Here is a 23,249-nt window from a genome sequence, read left to right as displayed (position 1 = left end):
TTAAATAAATTCAAAGGTGTCCATATAAAACATACAAATGTGCAAACCTGTGGCATTTGACATAGTGATGCCTGTTCTTGCCAACAGGTTCTCTCTCTGTGGGTGAATTTTTTCTTCCATTGGACTGAAATGGCTTCATTGATAACGTGATGTTCAAGGAGGTTCTTCTTTGTTCGTCTTGCTATCCAAAAGGGAGAACCAAAGACTGGGTGAAAGGCTGGATGCTTTGCTTTACATCCTGTCCCATCCTATCCCAGCATAATGCAGCTGCTTCTCTAGTCTTCTGCTAGTTGGATTTCTTAGTTATGGGTACTGCCTTGAAGAGCAGAAAGAACACATCATAATAATCAGAGGCGTAACACAACCTTTTTTTTTTCAGATTAGCTTAATGATGACCTCAGTTTATTGACTAACTTTCAATCAAATATGTAAAAAAAAAAAAAAAAAAAAAAAAAAAAAGTCTAGATGTTTTCACCATTATTAATAGTTTAGTCTTTTATAGTAAATTAAAACATCTAATATGCGTAACTGTAAACTTGGCATTTTAAGCCTGGAGTAAAGAAGGTGATTATTGGTGACTATTTGTGGAGAAGTTTTGTCCCGAGTAATTTCAAATTGGTATGAGAGAAATTGCTAGCCTCGTGGTTGTGATAAACATTCTCTTACAAAAATCAATACAGTACAATTAATTTTCAGTAATAGGTAGGGGACAGACCCTACAGGAAGATGTGAGGATGAATGCTTTTTATGCAAAGGTGAATTTCCTGTAGTCTTCTCTGTATGATGCTTTTTTTTTTGCATGAGTGGTAGAAGCAAGTAGGGTGATTCTTGATATACAGATTCTAGTCCTCTTAGGATGAAATAGAGTCATCTTTAATTATAAATGTTACTTTCCTACCTTGAATTTCACTAAAATAAATAGTGCTGTGTTCAATTAGGAATTTTCAGATCCTTTGGATTTGTAATGTTTCTTCACCACAGAAGAGCACGTTCTGCAAGTTCAAGGGTTTGAAGTTTCAACCTTTTTCCCCCATGGTTGTGTAATCCATCATTGCTTTTTACGGCTTTCTGAGATTGGAGATTTTAACTCGTTTTCCTAGGCAAATGTTAATAAACAGGAATATAGATATACAGTAGAATTAAGCCTATGAAGTTCTCTGTTCAATACTACCAATCTAAAACATGTTCCCTGATGTTTGTGGGTCATGGAGGTGCAAACTGTTCTTTAGTATTCTGTGCCTGGGTAATTCTCCTCCAAGATGTGTCCTCTTCCCTGACAGTCAGTGTCTCAAATCTTTTCTTTAGGGCAGTTCTGCAGTTTTTGGTTCAGCAGCTCCACTTGCTTACTTACTCTGAGTGCTTTTTAGATCTTTCTGAGGTTCTTGATGAGAATCAAATGGGCACTCAGGGCAGGAGGAAGGGCAGAGAAGCAGGCAAGTGTGCTGTGGCTCTACTGTGTATTTATCTACACAGCCCTCTGCTGCTCACTGCCCTGCAAAAGAGCTGTAATGCAAGGCCTTACCAGCAGTAAATAACCCTTTGCAGCAAATCTAACAGCCAAAGATTAACCATGGCAATGTAGATACCTCAGTTTGTTTTCCTCCCAGATTTTGTTGTCATTCAAGAGTTGCATAGTGGAGGCTCATTGCAGAGGAATTAAGCGCGTTAGTCCCAGAGAAATGAGGTGCGTGCCAGCAGATATGAAAGAAAATCTCGAAACAGCTCGGTTGTAACTTCAGTCGGTTTCTTCTCCTGGGGCCAGAGCAGTTCTCGTGAAAGCAAGAACATTCTGCAAACCTGCCCTGTGTCTCATTAGGTTGGAGAACAAATTGCATCAGAAGGAGGGAGAAAATAAGAAGATAATGTACGCTGTTTTGATTATTAAATGTTCCATTACTGTCTGGAAAACTTAAGTGTTATGAAGAACACAGGGCAGAGCTTTGGATTATCTGCTAACAGTTTCTGGGAGCTCCAACGTGCTTTTCATAGCATTGCTGTAAATTCCTGTTGCCTTGAATATGTGCATATGCCTCGTTTGGTGCTGTGAAAGTCACTTTGGCACATACATTGCCTAAACTCTCGAGTACTGGTAGCACTCTGTAAATTAGTAATTCGTTTCTCACTGCTTGAAATGATTGCAAAGTAGCATTAGGCATTCTTCTACCACCTGGATTTTGTGGGGTGCAGTGTAGTTGCCTAACTCAGCACTGCCATAGCTGTTCCTGAAAGGTATCTCAGTTTCCCTGCTTAAAAATGGGAGCGTGTCAGTGGTGTGCAGGATTTCAGAGCTCTGCAAAAGAAGGCTGGGAATTAAAACAGTGGGATGCTTGTTATAAAATAATATGATGGTGACAGGAAGAGAGGGAATGGGCTAAAGTTGCGCCAGGAGTGTTTTAGGTTGGATATTAGGAAGAACTTCTTTACCGAAAGGGTTGTTAGGCATTGGAACAGGCTGCCCAGGGAAGTGGTGGAGTCACCATCCCTGGAGGTCCTTAAAAGACGTTTAGATGTAGAGCTTAGGGATATGGTTTGGTGGAGGATGTGTTAGTGTTAGATCAGAGGTTGGACTCGGTGATCTTGGAGGTCTCTTCCAACCTAGACGATTTTGTGATCTGATTGCCACTCTGGTACAGGGATGAAATAGGTGTTTGGAATACATGCCAATGATTCATTTTTCAGTTAAAACCCCTTTTATGTTACTAACCCACTTTTTAGACTATTTCTGGTACTGTTCTGCTACCTCCCAGGCTGTGAGCACCAGCAATGATGTCCTGTTGTTATCTGGATTGTCAGCATAACCAAAAATTCTAGTTATTAAATCCTTGTATCCTTGTGTGCCCCCAAGGTACTTTGTGCAACGGAATGATTACTTAGCTTCTTTATTTTATTTTATTGAGTTTTTAAATTGCTTCTGGTTTATTCCTAGCAGAAAGTGCCCTTTTTGTCTTTTGCATCGCTGGACTGAGGAGAAATTAGTGACATTTTAAGGCTACTTTATGCAACTAGTTAATCAAGTTTTCATCCTTTTTAATAGTAAATACCATTTCTAAAGAGAGTTGTTACAGAGAGTTTCTGTACATCATTACATGTACATCATTATAGACCTATCTCATACCTGTTTTTACTGACAAATGCCGTATGTTCCACAGGACTTCAGTATGGCATGGCTATAACTGGTTAGGTTTTGATCCATAAAGATTAAGGTATATTGCAGTGTTTGGGGAAAAAAAAGGAAGATATTTATCATTACTAAACTTTGCATGGCATAATTAAAAGTCTGGTGGAATAACTGCCTTTCTCTGTTTTGATGAGGTTTAGTAGGTGGTGAAATGCTCTGTTGAAAGCAGGTCTCTCATGATATGGTCTGGTTTTAGTGTCCTCACAGAAGGACAACTCCAGGTTGCTTCCACATATGTGGAGACTTTCTGCATTAGTTTGAGTGTTCCTGATACTCGTCCCGAAATAATGGTGTGCTAATGAAGGGAGGCTTCTTTCTTTGAGTGGACGTTTTTTATTAGCCTTGCTCTTTCTGGAATTCCTGTTGTTCAGTTTAACGAAGAAGTCGGGAGGTTATAAGCCTGGTGCTGGCCTTGAGCTGAATTACTTTCTGCCTGATGTTTCCTGCTGGTTGGCCATTGTCTTTCAAAGGCATTCAGCTGACAGAGGCTCAGGTGATGCTGAGTCGTAGTGAGTGTGGGTGTACAGCTTGTGCTTGTCGTGTCCCTTCCCTCCTGCCCATGCTTGCTATTCACTGAGCTTTCTCTCTTCAGAGGCCGGTCCTTCTTAGCACAAGGGCCGCAGTTTGAACAGTGTGAACATTCAACACTTGCAAGGACTGGAGTGTTTTGGATACCAAGATGATGTTTGTCAGCGGCTGAGGGCCAGGCTGGTGCCTGTGGGCTACACGCTGTTCCAGTTTCAACACTATCACTGCTGATTAGCCTGCGAATGTTCGAGCTGCATCTTGTTGTACCGCTGTTGGTGAAGGACCTCCTGTAATTCCTGCTCAAACACTGCACTGTGTTTATTGCTGAGAGCGTAGCCTTTTCTAGGGCTTACCTCATGGCTCCACTTCTTTATCCTCAGCACTCTAGCACCTCATTGTTTTGCATTCATTTCGTGTTGTGTTGTGTTCTTTAGTGGATGTTGTCAGGCCATCCAGCTCCTAAGGAGAGAAGGCTGCCGGGTGTTTGCATGCTCAGAGCAGTGTGGGCAATTGCCAGCCTCCTGCCCTGACCCAACTGACCAGCTGGTAAAAAGGAAAAACTTCCCTGCTAGTGGCACCCCGGAGTTAAACAAAATGTGGTAGACACCTCTAAATCCTCCGTAAGGCACTGACTTCCAAAAGATGAGCAGAGGGATGGATGACTTGGATATATGAAAAAGCAAACCTTAGGGAACAGAGCCCTGTGGTTTTGAAAGAGCACCGAGTGCATCACAGCGAGGTAGCAATGTCATAACCTGCTCTGATTTTACTTTCTGTCCCTTCCCCTCTTGGCAGGTTCAGTAAGGGTAGCTTCTCTACTCGAAGTACCATATTTCTCTGCATTGCTTGGCTTTAGTTGGCTGAAGGGGCGGAGGGAATATTGCCCTCTCCTTGGGTGACTGTGATTAAAAACAATATTGCAGGTTCTGCCAAAGACTCCTCCTATTCCTCTTTCGATTGTTGCAGTCAAGACTCAGAAACCACTGGAAATTATCTTGTTCTTCCCTTGAAGTCGTCTGGAATAAAGGGGAGCTCCCTCAGACACCTCAGCTTGGTGCTCTTGCCGTGAAAAAACATTCGGTTTCCAGTCTGGTGGGCTGGATGTGTCAGAAGCAATGAGTAACAGCTTGCTTCTGTTTCCTGTACTGCGTTTCTAAGCTCGTAGCCTTAATATAGTTGGTAGTGCTACGTCCTTCCCTTCCCTTGGTTGAAATGAAATTATACTGAAAGAAGGCAAATAGTGGAGGCCTTCTGATTTTTGCAGATTGATCCTCTCTCTGATCTTTCCTGGCTAACATCAGTCCCAATGTTAGCTTAGTCTAAAAGTGCCTTTTTGGTTACACCAGTCACAAATCCTTGGAAGATGTGTGAGGGGGCATCAGAGAGAAGGCAGCCTCTGCTTGAGAAACCAGGTGTCCACAGGGAATCTGTTCTCAACTGCATCTTGTGGGGATAGGTTGCTGAAAGTACTTTGTGTATTTAACCTGGTATCCCAAAACATTGTACTGGTTTAGCCAGTCACCCTGCCTTAAATCAACAAATAGGAGGTACTGAATCTGCACCTTGCCATGAGGCTTTAACAGGCGTGGAGTGGGTTTTGTCCGATGAAGCTGTTCCTGGCTGCTACACTTCCAGTAAAGAACGAGCCTAAAGAGCTGATCAGATCTCATGTGGTTTCCAGATCAAGTTGTTAGGTGTTAACCTCGTGGAGGAATGCCCTTTTTTGTTTTACTGTGCATGCAACAAAGAATTACCAGTCCATCCGTGGCACAGAGAAGAGGTATTAAGAGAACATGTCATAAATCCAGAGAGGAAATCATGTCCTCTGTGGTTTTCCACTGTTACTTCTGTACTGAAAATCCTGACCAAGCTCAGAAGAACCAGAGGCAGCTGCCTTTTCCCCCAGCACCTCTCATTTTCTTTTTGCTATAGGTCAGATTAATACTTCAGAATAATTTTTGCCTCCCACTCAGTCTTACTTTAGCTTGTGGTTAAAGAAAAAAGAGGTCGGCCCTGTAAGTCAAAGGTTGCTGAAGGAGGAGCAGTTTCATTTGTTCCACCAAGCATTGTCCTGCCGTTTTCCCCATCAGTAACACTGGAAATTACCTAAATTAACTAATTCTGGGGAGGCGATTTGCTTTCTCGTTTTTTTCCATTTCACAGTTACATGAAAGCCAGCCTCTCATAAGTGTTTACATTCCTATTTACATGGGGCATGGTTTGTTAAGGAAAGATGCTTCCTAGCACTTAGTTTAGACGTATCAGACACATTCTTTAATACTCTGCGAAAATTAGAAATAGGAGGATACTTGTGCCTTTTATTCACACTTCTGCATAGAAAATTGGTAGTTAACCTTTTCTATATGTGGGTTCCTGGGGTTTTAAAGCAGAAGTGAAAAGCCCCCGTGCTGTCCTTGTCTGTATCTGATGGCTGACACATAAGAAACCCCACTGAAATCATGGTCACCCACTCTTTCCTCTCGTTTTGTAGGTTTAACCTAACTTAAAATGGTCTAAGTTAAAGGTTTATTTCTTTGTTCAGTAATCCAAAGTTTTCCAGTGTTCTTCTCAGTTTCAATTCAGAAAGAGCTGTAATTGTTGTGGCTTGTTTTCTCTTCATCAGTGGGTTAAAGCTTCTTTCTTACAGGTCTTTATTGCCACCTACCGGCCGTAGTCATGTAAAGGACTTGGGTTAGAATAAAGCTGAAATGTGAATAGATAGGAAAAAAGTTTGGGATTTTTTTCAGGTGTTTTGACCAGTAATACAAACAAAAAGACTACACGAGGAAGAAAAGCAAATGTGTGATGCTTTCTTCATGGTGTTATACCTGTTTGTAATACAGAGCTTGGGACTTCTCTTCCTTTCCTTCCCACCCACATACATGTCTGTGTGTCTGGATACATTTCTTTAAATATAATCCTAAATGTCTGCAGACAGAATTTTCTCGGTGTAATGTTAAAGGCGTTATTTCTTGCTTTATTTTTTGGGTGATCCTCAGAATAGATTTTTAACAACAGCTATTGTATTTGCATCTAGAGCTGGGAATATAAGGAGTATAAATTAGGTTGTTCTGCAGAAAGCAAACGCCTTGCACTTCAATACTTTTCTGTGACTTTAACCATTATCATTGAACATGGTTGACGTAATGACATACTGACATATTCGTCATTACAAACATAAGGTATTTTAAGGTCATCTCTCCTTTAAGGTAGAGAAGCAATTGAGGGAAATGAGGTCACGTAATCTGCGCTGATCTGATTTTTGAAATAAATGCAATTGAAAAGTAGGAAATATATTACTGGTTTTGAGGAGAAAACTTTGCAGTAGGAAGGGAAGGGGATTAGTGTCTGAGATACTCATGGTGATTTTAAATACTCCCTGCTGCATCATTCAGCATCTTCACAAAGAAAGCTGGAACAGATGTCAGGTAGCAAAAGATAGTAAGCAAAAGGCATATAATAAGCCAAAAGGTGGTATATATGGTGTGTGCTGTCACAGAAGAGTTATTTATTACTGCTTGCTCTTTCTATTTGAAGTCAAATTCTTCAAAATTCAGAACTTCTCTGCTTAGAGCAGTAAAGTTTGACTAATGCATTCTAATGTCGGATAACTATAAATTTCAGCTTTTTCATTGAAGGCTGGGCTAGTGGAAGTATTCTCTTGTGTCACTATTATGAAGCTGTTAAATAGTTTTGAGGCAGTTTATTGCATAGTTTTTCAAGTTGACGATTCATCAGGAAACATCTGCTTTGCAAATTGGCAAGTTTCTACCTGTTGTGTTAATGTTCTGAATGTTTGACTGGAAGAAAAAAAAAATCCTTGTCTTCATCTGACCCATAATTACCCTCCAAAATGAAATGTGCATAGTTAATACTGATGCAATAAGCATAAGGAAAAATGTTCATTGTTAACTTTGAACACTTCACTTCTACGAGTGGCTTTCCATTAGCTCCCAATTCCATATTCATCAAGATTTCTGTCCTTCAAAACAGTGAAGGCAATAAAAGGAACAAAAAACCATTATGCTATGTCTCTGCTGAAGTGGATTATCATAATGGAGGGAATAGATCATTTAGTTCTGTTGGTTTTGAATCAAAAAAGCAAACTGTATGAGCAGGTCCACAAATAAGTTTCATGGGTGTTTCAAACATGCAAATATTTTGGCCTCCTATATGAATCTACCTTTTACAAATTGCCTTTTGTAGGCAGTCCTTTTTTTTTAAAACAGAGTGTGTGTTGTGCTTTGAAAGATTTTCCTAGATATTTGAGCTGTATGGTGTATTAGTATATCACCAGTTTTGATGTGTTTGCAAAAGAGCGAGACGTTTAAGTGAGAATTTGTGACTATGAATTCATTTGGCAAGATAAGCTTTTAAAAGTTGGCTTTTTATGTGTATTTTTTTGTTGTTGTTGTTTGTTTCTCTAATAAGGAATGTAAGTTAATTGTATGCCTTAACTGAAATAGTTACAAATCTTTACGTTTAGTTGTATGGGTTCTTACTATTTACATTTTTATTATATTGTTAGTAATGAAGGATTTTGGTTTCTTCTATTTAGAAGTCTATTACTTAAAATAATTTTATTGCTGTTAATAGTGCTGAATAGTTGAAGTGATGAAGTATATTAAGCTTGATTTCATACTAAAGCTGACTTGCACTAATTAAGGTTAGCAAAGTAGTTAAGAAAAATTGTCCATGAACTTGGTTGTTCCAGGCCACATTTTCAAAAAATTGTACCTACCTACAGGAATAAAGTAGGAGTCCTCTTTGGATTTCAAAAGTGCCAAATTAAGTACTATATTCCAATTTGAATTAGAATAATTAGAAACTTTCTCAGTCATCCTTTCCCTTCATGCCTCTTTAGCCTCCTCCATAGCTAGCATATACTAGTAGTTCTGCTGCTTTTTCAACTTTGATCTTAACTAAGTGATGATAAAAACACTGCAGCTGTTGGCTAAATTCCAAAAGCAAATAGGATTTGCCTTTTAAAATTTTGCAGAAACTTCAAGACTAATACATGGTATTGTAACAGTGCAATTATTTTTCAACTTAATACTTTAAATAGCATTTAGACTGACATAGCATTTAGTCAGTGCTGCTAAAGAGTAAATCTTGTTTTTTATGATTACTGATGAAGATGTAAAATCACCTAAAAGAGATTTATGCTTGGATAAAAGAAACTCCCTCCTTTGCTGATGATGAAACCCAAGATGTTTAGGAATTGTAATCACCAATTGTTCATTAAATTAATTTCTGGAACACTCCTGTGTGTCTTAATCATGTTAATCATCTACAAAAGCAAAACACTGTCATCACTTTTAAGGCCTTTCCTCTTTTTTTAAGAGTATTTCTCCTTTGTAAAGGTTAAAAGTGTTTTCATTTTATAGAGATACTATTAGCTGTCATTGAACTGAAAATATGCTTGGTGACAGTACATATAATGCTAATTTTCCTTGCTTTTTCTCTTTTTTTTGATTTGCATTCTAGGAAATCTTCAATGCAAATGAAGGGCATGTGTGTATAAACTGTAATGCAAAGTGTAAATTGATTGAGAAAGCTTTGGGCCTATGTCAGTTTGTGTCTCAATGTTTGTTGTTTGTTTTTTTCTTAAAAAGTGGGTGTAATGTTATAATTCATTTTTCATTTTCAGGTTCTTTTGTCCCCCTCCATGTGTGTATCTTATGGGCAGTGGATGGAAGAAAAAAAAAGAGCAAATGGAACGGGATGGTTGTACTGAGCAAGAGTCACAACCCTGCGCCTTCATTGGGATAGGAAACAGCGACCAAGAAATGCAGCAGCTGAACTTGGAAGGAAAGGTAGAAGTGTCATAAAACATTCAGATTACCACAAAGGATGTTAACTCCATGGTGCATCTTTCAAGGAATGCAGTGGTTTATTGTAACTCTCATTACACTGCAGCAGATATTGCATAAGTGGTTTAAAAAACACCTCAAAAATATAGGACAGCTCAGTCAGTGGACTTGGTTCATGGGATCATAGCAAGGTACTAACTTTACATTTTTAGGTTGTTGATTCAGGATGAGGGAACTGCTACTCTTTATTTTGCTGCCATGGAAGCCAGTGAATAGGTGACCACAATTAGATGGATGATTTGGGTCTGAACAGATTCTTTAAACTGGTCTGAAATCTGGCTGGTTGCTTCCACGAGCAGTTACTAACTCAAGGAGGTTTTGCAAAATACATACCATGTGTACATTGTAGCTTAAAGACATGATTTCACAGAATTCCACTGAAGATGTTGCAGCTTTAAAGTTTGTAGTATAATTTCTCAGAAATGTGTTTGTTATGCCAAGATAGACACTGTTTTGTGTGGTTTCTGAGTACTCAGTTCTTAAAATGAAGGATAACAAAAGTTCTTCTTGAGATTTTTCAGCTCCTGCTGTCACCTAGTTCAGGCGTGTAGTTATTAGTAACTTTCCATTTGCTTCAAAACCCAATCCTCTCTGATCTTTTCAAGAAAAGCTTGTTTCAATGCATTTTTTTTTTGCCCAAGCAGCTTCTTGTGCATGTCTGCTGTACTGCCTTTATAGCTCTACCTGAACGTAATTTTTAGTAGTGCTCTCACCCACTCAGATGTGGCTGTGATACAGCTATAGGCTCTAATCATCTGCTTTCTAGCCTTAGTAAAGGTATTTAGAAAGAAATTAAAGTACTGAAGTCAGGTGCTAAACTTCACAAAGCTAAACAGTAGTTCTTAAAAAATGTCCATATGGAAGTGTTCCATATGAATTAGGAAAAAAAAATCAAGCGTTGTCAGTAGGGGGAAGAGATGGAGAAAGCAATTTCTGATCTGCTTTAGAAAATAATATGTCAGTTTCCAGTTTTGTTCACAATGATGTATATAGCTTCTTGAACTGGGCTAATCTGAAAAAAGAAACAACAGTATGTTTTTACCTACAGAATTATTGCACTGCCAAAACGTTATACATATCAGATTCAGACAAGAGAAAGCACTTCATGTTATCCGTAAAAATGTTCTATGGCAATAGCGATGACATCGGTGTGTTCCTCAGTAAACGAATCAAAGTCATCTCCAAGCCTTCTAAAAAGAAACAGTCACTGAAAAATGCAGACTGTAAGTATTCCACAGTTCTTTTCTTTATGTAGCAATTCATTTTGCCTCCTACTCATTTTTTGTGTGTTCTGAGATTTTGACTACAACATAAAATACAACAAAAATTTGAATGTTTTTTCTAATTTACTTTAGAACTGTACATGAATATATTTTGAAGTGTTCCAATATAGATTATAGTGTTGGGTTTTATGCAGTCACAATTGCTTAGTAAATATTAAAGGTCCACCCAAAAACTTTATTCTGAGGAGGAAATCCTTGTAAGCAAATGCATAAAGAATGCTCTATCTCAGCTTCCTAAGCTGTTGAATCCCTTAAGCTGCCTTGATCTGGTGCTTAGGATATTTTGACCAGTAGCAAAGAGGTAACTTTCATATCATGGTAGAGTGACACACATTACCCACACTGCGCCTCTTCACGTCACAGCCACCTTCTTCCTGTCTCATGCCATTTCATATTGTTTTTACTTCTAATATATTTTGCATGATCACTTTTAAGTAATTGGTTAAGAAATCTGTATGGTGATATTTCACCCAGATTTACTTGCTTACCATGATTTTTAACTAAAGATATCTCTGGTGCTAATGTACAATTGGGAGCATTTTTACTTTTTCTCCAAAGTTTTTTGCCTGCATTCCACTGGAGCACCTCAAGAGATGCCGTGTTGGTTTTTTTTGTTTGTTTTTCTCTCTCTCTTCACTAGTGCTTTAAAAGGCTCTTCCATCTGTGTTGGGCTGGAACCCATTCACCTATGGAATGTGGATCTCGGGGTGCTAGCTTGCCACATGACTAAAGGCAGACTGGTGCTGTGCAGTTCACGCCCGTGGGCTCAGAGTATGCACTGTTGACTTTGTATTCAGACAGATAGTGTTGATGGACAGTGAATATGAACCAAGCATCCTTCAGTAGTAAATGTGAACCAAGTAAAAGAAATGTGCCTGTTTTCACAACAAAATGATAGTTGCTGAATTTTTTTAGGGGAGCAGACTTTGCCTTTCTCCCTATTGAGTGATAAGTAAGTTCAGATCTGAGAATTTCAGGTTGCATGGTTACAATTTTATATACTTGTATCTGTCTTCCTTTGAATTGATTGTCATTTGTAAGAATAGATTTCTTTATACTTCAAATGTGATGATCACTGAAAGTAATTTAAGTACTTCTCAAGGGTAAGCTAGAGCTTCTGCTCAAATAATCAATTGTTTGAAAGCTGTGAACAGAAGAAAAAAAAATCATCTGGCAAGCACTGGCCAATTTGGCCAAGTGGCATAATTCTGTGAACTAGCATGCCTTTGGAGAACAGCCCGTGTGTGTTTCCCACTTGTAATTTTGTGACCAGTTTTGGTCTGTCACAAATATTTTGTAATCTAACTACTACGTGAGAATTATTTCTTGATTTCCACTATTTATTAGTTATTTATTGTATTTGTGACTTTTTCTTACTTTTCTTTGTACTAGCAAAGTAATTTTATAATCTGAAGTCTGTATGTATTCCTTGCAGTATGTATTGCATCAGGGACAAAAGTGGCACTATTTAATAGACTTCGATCCCAAACAGTTAGCACCCGATATTTGCACGTAGAAGGCGGTAATTTCCATGCCAGTTCACAACAGTGGGGAGCATTTTACATTCACCTCTGTAAGTAAAAATAAAGGAATATGTATTTTTAACTTCCCTCCCTCCATCCCCACAAAAAAAGTCCTGCATTTTTCTTCCTTATTAATTGCCCAAGCTCAGATTTGTTTTGTTACTGAGTGTGTATTTGATGTAATAGTGTGATATTAAATTTTCCTCTTATCAAGAAAAACATTTATTAAAACAAATAATGTGGAACTTCCTGTTTCGTGCAGTGGATGATGATGAATCAGAAGGAGAAGAATTCACAGTGAGAGACGGCTACATTCATTATGGGCAGACTGTCAAACTTGTATGCTCAGTTACTGGCATGGCACTCCCAAGACTGGTACAGTTTAATTTCTCCAGTGCTATAATTAATTTGTAGATGGTTAGTTAGTGTAATTGCATAGTTGGTTTTGCATTGTTTACAATTCTGGCTTTATATCTTTCCTTTTAGTAATATGTACTTTATATGGAAAATGGCATTCATTTTAATAAAAGCATATTTTATCTTTATATCTGTGTATTAATTCTATAAGTAAAGAACAGCTTGTAAATTAAGCGCAGAGAATTTGAATTCAAAATTCAAACCTACCGAAGTAGGTTAATCTGCAAGCTGTCCTTAAGAAAATACAAGTCTATTTTAAAAACAGTAATGTAGGTCACAGTCTAGGAAAATACTTTCAATATCGAATAGATGAGTAAAAACTTTATAACCTGTAGGATGATGCATTTGTTGAGTTCAGCGCAGATTTTAAAATATTCTACTGATTAGAAACTAAAAGCAAACCAAAACCAAGTATGTACTTCTAAGGCTACATCATTATACCAGCATCTTGCAAAAACATTTTGGTCATTTACTAATGCTGTATTAAATATGTAACATTGGAACTACAACTAGAATGATTAAAAGAAATGAGAAACTTTCAACCATTTGTCACAGATAGAAAATTAGTTCTAAGAACTTAAGATTTGAGAACCAAGAAATCTTTTATTGATGGATACGTTGTTTATAAATAAATTTATAAATAAAATATATATAAATAATATATAAATAAAATAATATATATATAATATACAATATAAAAATTATATATATATATATATTAAAAATATATAAATAATAAATAAAAGTAATGTTGTTTATAAATAAATTTAAATAGAATTGCATTTTTTTCTCCTATTTCCTGCACCTAATGCCATCCCAAGTGGAATTTTTGACTAACACTAACCATGCTTCCTATGAGATCTTCTGTGAAGTTGTGGTTTGTCAGAGAGTTATGAATTTCATACAAGATTTTGCTAATTCCACTTTTAATTAGAAATGTTTTTTTTTTTTAAATATTCCAATATAAAACTAACCTTCTCTGCAGGTGTTTTTTTTACCCCCCTTCCCAGTGGTATCTTACTCTGATATTAGGACAAAATTTCTCATTATAGTCAAACTCAGCTAAAAAATAAGACTGCTTGTATTAAGTGCTATAAAATTATAATATAAATATATCTCAAAAAACAAAACAAAACAAACAACAAACAAACAAACAAAAAACAAACAAAAAAAAACACATCATGTTATTTGACACAAAAATCCAGACTTGTTTACTACTGGTCTGGTTCAGCACGTGAAAGTCAGTAAGAGGGATCTCATTTTATTTGTGGGCATCCTGTTAATGTTTTCTTCCTGCCTAAAATAGATGCCATCATTTATGAATCCAAAAACCTTATTTGTAGGTAGAAATAGATTTGCAGATTAAAACAAATCAGGCTGAAGGTTTCTGTTATATTTGCTATTGAAAGCATTACAAATGTTGTCTTACCAGAGTCATTTGAAGGTGATGCAATTTCAAGGTAACTTGCAGACATTGCGTAAGTGGATGTGAGGAACCTTGAAGAAACAAGTTAACCTTGAAAATTATGTTGCTAATAATGCCATTTATTACCATTAGAAATCCCAGAGGACATGGCTGGCTTTCTAATTGTTGGTTTAGAAATTTCCAAGCACTATGGCTGCTGCTTCTGCTGACGTTGCATGACATGAAGTATTAGACTTTTTTTCTAGAAGTTGAGTTAAAATTCTGAGCTATACGTTTTCACTGTCTGTAAGGGAATAACTTAATTTTTATAAATGTAACAGATCTCAATTAAATTAGCATGTATTTTTGCACAGACCTGCCAGCTTGTAAGGAATGATTGTTTTTTGCAGTTTCCTTTCAGTGATATTTAATGACCAGCTGTTAAGATATACTATGATGGTTGTGTTTCCAAAACTGTACTTAAGGACATCTCAATACTTTTAAAGTAAATCCTTATTTTGAGCTGTTTTGGTTCATTAGCCAGTCTTCCATAATGTTCTTGATGCTATTGATGGTGGAAGCATGTGCTTCTGCAGACTGTTAATACCTGACCTATTGTTCTTTTGTATCAAGAAATGGAACAAAAGTAGATGTTGCTCAAGCCTGCACTTGTTTTTTGCTGTAAGAGTGGGGAAAAATGTAAAATATTTATGCATGCAACACATTGAAGCAGTAGTACTGAGTGTCACTTCAATACTGTATCCTGCAAAAGCATTAGGAATTATGAATCTGATGTTGGTATTAAAACAGGCAGCATGGAAACTTGAAAAATACAACCTTTCACTTCTTTTACTAATAGTACATATGTAATTGTCAAAGTAATGAAGTAAAGAGATTGTCCTAAACATATATGTACAATTTCATTCACAGATAATTCGAAAAGTAGATAAACAAACAGCGTTATTGGATGCAGATGATCCAGTATCGCAGCTCCATAAGTGTGCGTTTTACCTTAAAGACACTGAGAGAATGTATTTGTGCCTTTCCCAGGAGAGAATAATCCAGTTTCAAGTGAGTTTTTTAAACCTGTTTGAATAGATGAGAAGCATGGTTGCAGACTTTTCCCAAATATTCCCCAAATATGTATGAATGCCAGTTTCACAGTTGGTTTTGAATGAATCTAGTATTTTGTTTTGAAAAGACAGAGGATGGAAAGCACCACATTTTATCTTTCTCTTTCCAAAATGTTTTTTTTCTTTCCCTGTAACCTCTTCCATGCCTGTCTAGACAATGAATTTCTGTTTTTCTTCAGTGGAAGAAATGGAAACATAGTTAGAATACTGTGACTTAACAAGTTGACGTGCTAGTGGAGTTGCACCATTTATTTGTCTGCCCGCTTCTAGCTTACAGCAAATAGGACATAATAGAGTTCATCACAGTCATATCTCATGATATACTTAGCAGTGTTGCACTGTCTTGCTCTTGGCTAAGAGCATAAACACATAGACAGTTAAGGCAGTTGATCGTGGTAATTTGTAAAGCCATAGAAATTTGATTTGTCCCTAAGGAATGTAGCCATCTCTGTCTTCAATAATGTTTCTCCAGCAGGTGGAAAAAATATATACCTAATGAGCTACTTTAACAGGAACAAACCCCAAGGAATAGCTGTAAAAAGAAAAAAAAAAAAAGTGTGCAATTGTTCTGACAGCTCGCATAATATGCTAACAAACTGGGTTTAGTCTCGTGTATGTTAGCATGGTTTTAGCAGACTTTCAGCGTGGCAATTCCCATGAGAATAACAAGACTGCCATCATGCCATCAAGTTTAAGCCCATCTGAGTATTGCAACATACTCTTTAAAAATCCAGGGCAGCTCAAATAGCAAAGGGAGGAGTAAAGAGATAATGTTGTGCCTCAGGAAGATCGCCACAAGACTCAGGAATTTCTTAGGAGAAGAGCTCTGGCATCCAGAGTAAGAAAGGTAGAAGCAGGAAAGTGGAAAGTGAACTTTTTAAAGATTTCCCTTAATTTAAGGGAAGGGACCAGAAAGATTGGTAAAGGCTCAATTGAATTCTATCCTATGTGACCAGTGGAAAGAATATGAGGTGCTTTGTTCATATTTTCAGGAAACATTCACAAGTGGCCACATCTGTTGATTCTTCCCCCAGTGGATAGCAGAGATAATATATCTATTAAAGTACTTTCTCATAAAGCAGAGTGGGTCTTTGTCAGGAAGAAGAGAAAGCAACGAAACAGGAATTGCAGTGACTTGGAATCAGCCTTGCTGTTTGATCTTTCTCAAACTACCCTGAGGGAAGGGCTGAATGAAGAAGCAACAACAGCTTCTGTGACAGCTGCCTCACTTCAATATCCTGGAAATGCCCAGGGGACTGCGGGGACATCCTAACACTCTACAGTTTATGCAACACTTGCAGAGCCCAGTCTGATAAGAGTTCTAAATTTTCCATGAGAGTAGAGCTGAGGTAAAAGGACAACCCACTCTTGCGATTTTTTTAGAGGAGTAGGTACCTGCTTTTTTTATTTGTTTAATAACATCTGTTAACTTGCATATCAGGCTGTTACCACTCTTTGGTAACTGAAATCAAGACAGAAGATAAACTCTTTCTGCCAGTGGCAGGAGAGACTACTTTATCCTGTTTTACCTCTTTCTTCCTTTGGACCAGAAGACCAAGATCAGTGAAAAAGGCATGTGTGGCATCTTTCACCTGCTGAGTATTGACTGCTGAATACAGTTCCTATAGCAAGAGTCTAGCCAGTCTGTGGTCACTGTGGGGAAAAAAACAAACACGCTTTAGGGTGACAGCTGTCATCAGTATAGAGAAACTAAAGGCTTAAAGCAGAAGGGCTATAGAAAGATAGCAGTTCAGCATGAACCTACAAAAAAAAAAAGGATTAAGGGCTACATCCCTGACTGCCTTTCAGAATCATTTTGTGGATGTTTAGTCCATCTCTTTGATTCCTTTTGACTTGTGTTTACCAGTCCTTGGAGAATTCTCTCCTTTATTAATGTTGCACAGTTCTTTGTTTCCCATCCTGTCTCCATGTGAACCCAGACAATTTGTGAGATACTAAGCATAGCTTTGAAGCATTTAAACCTTCTGGTGCCACCTGTTGAAAAAGTTAGGAAAGTTTAGGAGATGAAAGTTTAGGAAAGGAAAGTTTAGGGGAAAACACACACAAAAAGAGCCTGAGGGTTCAAATTGCCATACTTGAAAATGACAAAGACAAATGTTTCTCTTGTAGAGTAGTCTTCTGAGGATTTCTGTGACAGGAGGAGTAACATGTTCCTGAAATGATTCTTCAACATAGCAGGGTTCTCACAACAAATTCCGTGGCATTTTTCTCCCGTTTTTGAGTCAGGTCTGAAGGGACAAGTCAAGGATGCTGTACAGGCTCATTCATTTTTGATATCCTTGTTTTATTTGTTATGGGTTGAAGCATGTTAGTCCATTCTTGCCTATGGGAGTTGTAGTCTACCTGCATGGAAAATGGCTTGTCAAAACAGTATAATAGTTTCTCTTTCGAAGTTGGGCTAGTAATTTAGAAACATCATATATTTCTGATAAAAAAATCATTTGAGTCTTGAGCTGGGAAAGTTCTGTATTTCTACCCTCGCTGCAGGCTTTTCTTGAAAGCTATTTTCAGTGTTTTTTAACCTGATCGTATCAGAATGAAGAGTCCACCCAAACTCAGCTTTGATCTCGACTTCCGTTCATCTGAACTGGGCAATTTGTGCTAGTTTATCTAATCTGTGGCGCTTATCTATGTTCTGAAGAGTAAAGTTGATGGTTATATACCTAGATGCACTTAAAGCTTTATGGAAGCGAACAGAATTTAGGTATTAAACTTAAAATTTCTCAGTCCATCTTTTTTTCTGTGTTAAACCTATGCACTATTGGTTGCTAGATAATGGCATTGTTTGGAGAGGCTGCTGCTGCCATAACAAAGTAGCATGACATAACCATTTGCAAGGTTGTCATTGCAGCTTCTCCCACGTCTCTGCACAAACACTGAAATACAAGCTTATTTTTTCCTTCATTTTGTGGGTGAACAACTTAAAATAAAAAATAAAAATAAAAAAAAAGTCTTGGCAATTGGCCAGGTAACATTCATGAAATGAAAAGTATTCCACGTCAGTCTGGCTGTTTTGGTCATTTTGTCATTAACACAAGGTCCTACTAAAATACACACTTTATTTGTTGTAGGTTTTGTTAATGGCTATTGAATAATGTTAAAACTTGAGAAGCTGAACTAAAATGAAACCTATTAAATAAATCCAACTCAAGAAGGTTGGAGATGTGGCTATATTATAGGTGAGAACTAAAATGTTCTCAGAAGTTTGCTTTTCTGCTAGGTTTGTTGAACTGTATGTGACGATTTCCCTAGTGCGTTTTGTTAGAGGAAAAACAGGAAAACGTGTTATTGAACTGATGGACACTGTTACCGACTGAGATGCTTTTTAGCTCTATGATTGTCAAACAATTTTACAGATCAGTTTTCAAACTTTCTTTCTAAGGCCACTCCATGCCCAAAAGAACCAAATAAAGAAATGATTAATGACGGAGCTTCTTGGACAATCATTAGCACAGATAAAGCAGAGTACACATTTTATGAGGGGATGGGACCGGTCCATGCTCCAGTGACACCTGTGCCTGTTGTAGAAAGTCTTCAAGTAAGTGATTTATGTATTTACTTATTTTTATAAGCTCTTTCATGTGAGATTATTTCTGTCATACTGATTTCACCTTCATAGCACCTTTGGAGGCTACTGTAGGAAAACATTCATGCTAGCTTTATAAGTGGTAAAACTGCTTTATGTTGCAATAATTTTTCTCAGTTACATTTCAGAATACGTGAGCATATCCATCACAGGAATAATATTAATACTCTTCTGTACATTAAGGATTTTAGTTTTTAAAATACTATGATGGTGATATCCTTAGGTCTTTTGTTTATTTAGAAATTGATTTTGACTCTTAACACCATTATTTATGCATCAAATAGAGGCAGACTGAAATCTTATTAAGAAATGAGCCACCCACTGTTGAAAAACGTGGTTTCCTAGCATGTTCTCAGAAAGATTCTTTTTTCTTTGTTTTCAAAGCCTTTATCACTTTTTTATTTTAAATGGTCATTATCCCTTCAGGATATCAAATTATTTGGCAGTATCTCTTTAGATGAGTTTACTTTACAATTCAGTTGCGTAGGTCTGTTTATTTCAGCTTCATCCAGCTAATAGAAACAAGATTGTTTATAGTTCTTGCATATACTGTGATTTTTTTTTTTAGGGTCTTCTTGTCTTTGTTAATGTTTTTTGTGGGCTTTTTCTTTTCTGCTCACCCCCAATCCAGTTGAACGGTGGCGGGGATGTAGCAATGTTGGAACTTACAGGACAGAACTTCACTCCAAATTTACGTGTCTGGTTTGGGGATGTGGAAGCTGAAACCATGTACAGGTACTGTATTTCCTGCTGCTTTTGTAGTGGCTACATTTTACTGGATGCTTTCCATCGTGTATACTCATTAGGTGTTGTTATACCCTAATGACTCTCCTGTTTTTCAGATGTGCAGAGAGCATGCTATGCGTTGTTCCAGATATTTCTGCATTTCGAGAGGGATGGAGGTGGGTCCGTCAACCAGTCCAAGTTCCAGTAACTTTGGTCCGTAACGATGGCATAATTTACTCCACCAGCCTTACCTTCACATACACACCGGAACCAGGGCCACGACCGCACTGCAGTGCTGCTGGAGCAATCCTCAGAGCCAACTCTAGCCTCATGGCTTCCAGTGAAACAACTGCAAACAGCGAGGGAAGTTACACGAATGTCAGCACAAATCCAACCAACGTCACATCATCTACGGCAACTGTAGTTTCCTAACTACCGTTGTTTGTTTGGACTTTAACTGACTTTTAAGTGCTACATTCAAGAGAACTGAACAATTTTTGTGGTTTCATGGGAAAACACCTTTCCATTTTAGGTGATATTATTTTGAACCTTGTTACCTGCAAGTGCTGATCTTAATATAGAAGCCACAATAAAAAAAAAATAGATCCGAAACATAAGAACTTTATTGAAAATCTATTTTTCAGCCGTTTTTTTTTAATGGGCAAGAAATAAAAATGTGGCTGGGATACATGTTGAGCAAACTAGAAAACATGAACACAACATAGTTTTTATGGACCAAGGAACTTGTATAAGCTTTAGTATAAAAGGTACATTTTCACCATACCTTTTTTGTATCACAACATATAGTACACTTTTGTTACCAAATAGTTTATATTTTTTTTCCTCTGAGCTTTTGCTCTGAAGTATATTCAGGTTCCAAGCCTGACCATGCTTGTATAATCTAATTACCATACTCTTCCAGTTTTAAAAAAATATATATATTTTTGGTCTGTGGCTGGAACTGTTCCTTTTTTTAAACTGAAGTCTTGTGACTTTTTATGAACTGAAATTGTTTTTATTTCAGCAAGTAGAACCTTGTAAAGGCCAGCATATTTTTTTTAAGATTATATGAAGTCTGTGCAAAAGCTTTAAAAAATGCCTCTGCCTTGCCTGCAATACATGCAATGTATGTTAACTTTAGTGCTCTGTTTTCAGTCATTGTTAATAGTTATTTCTGTTTTCCTTTTTTAAAATATGTATTTATAGTGATAATTCTTGAGGTTCTAACATTACGTGAGTTTTTTTAGTGGCATCTGAAGCAGTCATGTTAATGATTGTTCGTGTCACAGGCATACGTTGGTGTTTTTGAAGGGTTGTTACTGGGTTACTCCCCCTCTCCTTTCACAGTCATTGCATCCGAAAATGTTTCAGGATCTGTTCAGGTTTTTCTAATCTTGTACATAATTTGTATTAAGTGTAAGTTAAATGTTTTATTTCAAAAGTGGAATGTTCCCGATAACTTCATTTGGCAGCATGTCTTCTGTCTTGTTGGCATGTAACTAAAATATCATGAGAAGTGTGTACTGCAAATGGGATTGGTAGGTGATGCCCTTCATCGCTGAGAATCGCAAAAAGCATGTTTTTCATCATACTGTTCCGTAAATTAGGCCAGACTTCAGTGTACCACTTGTATCAAGAACGTGCTTTCATTGTGAAGTGATCATCCCATAATAACTAGAAGTAAATTTTATTACTTGGAAATGGGCAAATAGAAAATCGCAAAAGCACTATGAAGATGTCAACTCCTCCCATCTTTGTTTCCTGTGGGTTTCTCTTTCCCTGCCAACAGCTTGTGCAACGTTCAAGTCTTCTCTCCATCATAAATCTAAGGCTCATTTGCACTTTGACTTTGTTGGTTGTTGTGTTTGTTTTTCATTTTGACTTTGCCATGTTTTATCTCTCCTTGTAGACCTGCCTGTTTCATTTGTATTTGAAAATATATTCCAGTAGTTCGTTTGTAGTCACAGAACTAGGCATAGACTCATAGGGCAAGTTTTGATAGTGTGATCTTCCTCTTTAAAGCCAAAATACAAATGTTATGGTGTGTTCAGCCTTTTCTGTACCCTGAAGCATGAGCCACAACTACTGTGTAAATGTGAACCTGTGGCTTCCTACAGTGCATTGCTTTCAAGCTTACCTGTTGACCATTTTTACAGAGTTTTTATGTCTGACCACTTACTCCAGTTCCAACACCCACACCATTTTAAAGCATTGTCTGCACCATGTGTGTGTACTCCGACGCTCCATTCTACTCGTTTGCTTCAGTGCTCTGTTGTACATGTGAAAATGATGTGGTTAAAGGAAGAAATCTGTTGTAAAACATATTTAGCTAAATAGTTTAAATCAGTGCCACTGTCCTTTTAAAACGTGCTTGTATTCTACCACAGGCCTTCATATTTGCTCTTCTGTGTTACGAAACTTATTCCCATGACATAGTCACAATGCTGGTTCTTAGCACTAGTGAATACTGCCTCACCTCATCTCTGTTCAGTGACCAAGGGCAGAATTCATTGTGGCCTTATCTCTGTTTTAAACTGTTTACTGGCATTTACTTGCAAATCTGTTTACTTGTGTATGTGCTATAAAACTTCATGTTAATCGTTTTGTGACAGGAATCATTTCAGCATTTTTGTTCAAAGCACATAAGTATCTTACAGTACTGCTTAAATCAAGAGCCACAGATTTTCATCATTAATCAGAATGAAAATACATGATACATGTATCGGATTTAGGAGGCTATTCAAGAACAAACCATGATATACACACAGTAGGCAAACCATAACAAGCCTTTTAACCTTCAGAGAATATTTTAGATAGCTTTTCAGAACTTGACACCTGCTTTTATACTCATTATTTAAAAATTTTTACATATAAATGCAATACTTTTTTATATTCAGTTTCTTTATTTGCAATAATTTCGCCCAATAGATATATTATAATACTCCTTGACTTGTAAAGAACCTGATGTCTTAGCCTAATTTCTGCTGTTCTACACACTACAGCCTCGTGGGTGAAAAACAGATTATTGAGTTGTGCTTACAAGACTATTTTATACCCCATTTTTCCCTCGGGCTTGTGGCTCCGTTGTTGCCAGTAGTTATTTTGTAGTACAGAAATGGTCTTCCAAGTCCTTACTGTTGTTCAGATGTCCAGTTGTTCAGATATGTTATCTTCCTGAACCTTTTCCTGTGGGGTGTTATTGTTACATTTATTGGCCTTGTGAGCTGTTAACCAATTTTCATGATATTAACAATATCTCAGCATTTTGATAAAACTACTTTTAGAGTGTTTCGATATGAAACAGTTATAATTGTTCAAGTCTAGCTGTTAAGTCTGCTGTTAATTCTGTATACATAGAAATTGAGTCTGTGTTCAGAACGTTGTTATAGTTCCAACCGTAGGATGCAAAAGCAAATTAAGTGCTCAAATTTAGCTCTGCCTTTTCTTGTTTTCTTTTGTTTGGAACTGCATTTCAGAATTCAACACTAGCATAGTCTTTAATAACCTGCTGCTGATGTTTTTCCCTAATTATGTGCCCTGAGGGCATCCCACAACTGTGTTAATAATGATATTCTG

General features: G+C 37.2%; 1 protein-coding gene across 3 annotated transcripts in view; it reads left to right on the top strand.

Moving 5' to 3' along the window:
• RBPJ (recombination signal binding protein for immunoglobulin kappa J region) overlaps positions 1-22,908 on the top strand; it is a 56,560-nt gene extending 33,652 nt beyond the window's left edge. For all 3 annotated transcript variants that reach the window (XM_082758918.1, XM_082758919.1, XM_082758917.1), the window contains exons 4-11: positions 9,357-9,522; positions 10,628-10,802; positions 12,298-12,435; positions 12,648-12,760; positions 15,138-15,278; positions 18,744-18,899; positions 19,579-19,682; positions 19,790-22,908. In XM_082758918.1, the coding sequence (XP_082615044.1) occupies positions 9,357-9,522; positions 10,628-10,802; positions 12,298-12,435; positions 12,648-12,760; positions 15,138-15,278; positions 18,744-18,899; positions 19,579-19,682; positions 19,790-20,105 (1,309 nt within the window). In that variant the 3' untranslated portion in view covers positions 20,106-22,908. The remainder of the gene's footprint in view (positions 1-9,356; positions 9,523-10,627; positions 10,803-12,297; positions 12,436-12,647; positions 12,761-15,137; positions 15,279-18,743; positions 18,900-19,578; positions 19,683-19,789) is intronic.
• The last annotated feature ends 341 nt before the right edge of the window (positions 22,909-23,249 follow it).

This window comes from Aythya marila (assembly GCF_965140915.1).
Source record: "Aythya marila genome assembly, chromosome: 4".
NCBI classification, from domain to species: domain Eukaryota; kingdom Metazoa; phylum Chordata; class Aves; order Anseriformes; family Anatidae; genus Aythya; species Aythya marila.
Note: the sequence above shows the minus strand (reverse complement) of the source record. Positions and strands in the feature narration are given on the sequence as shown.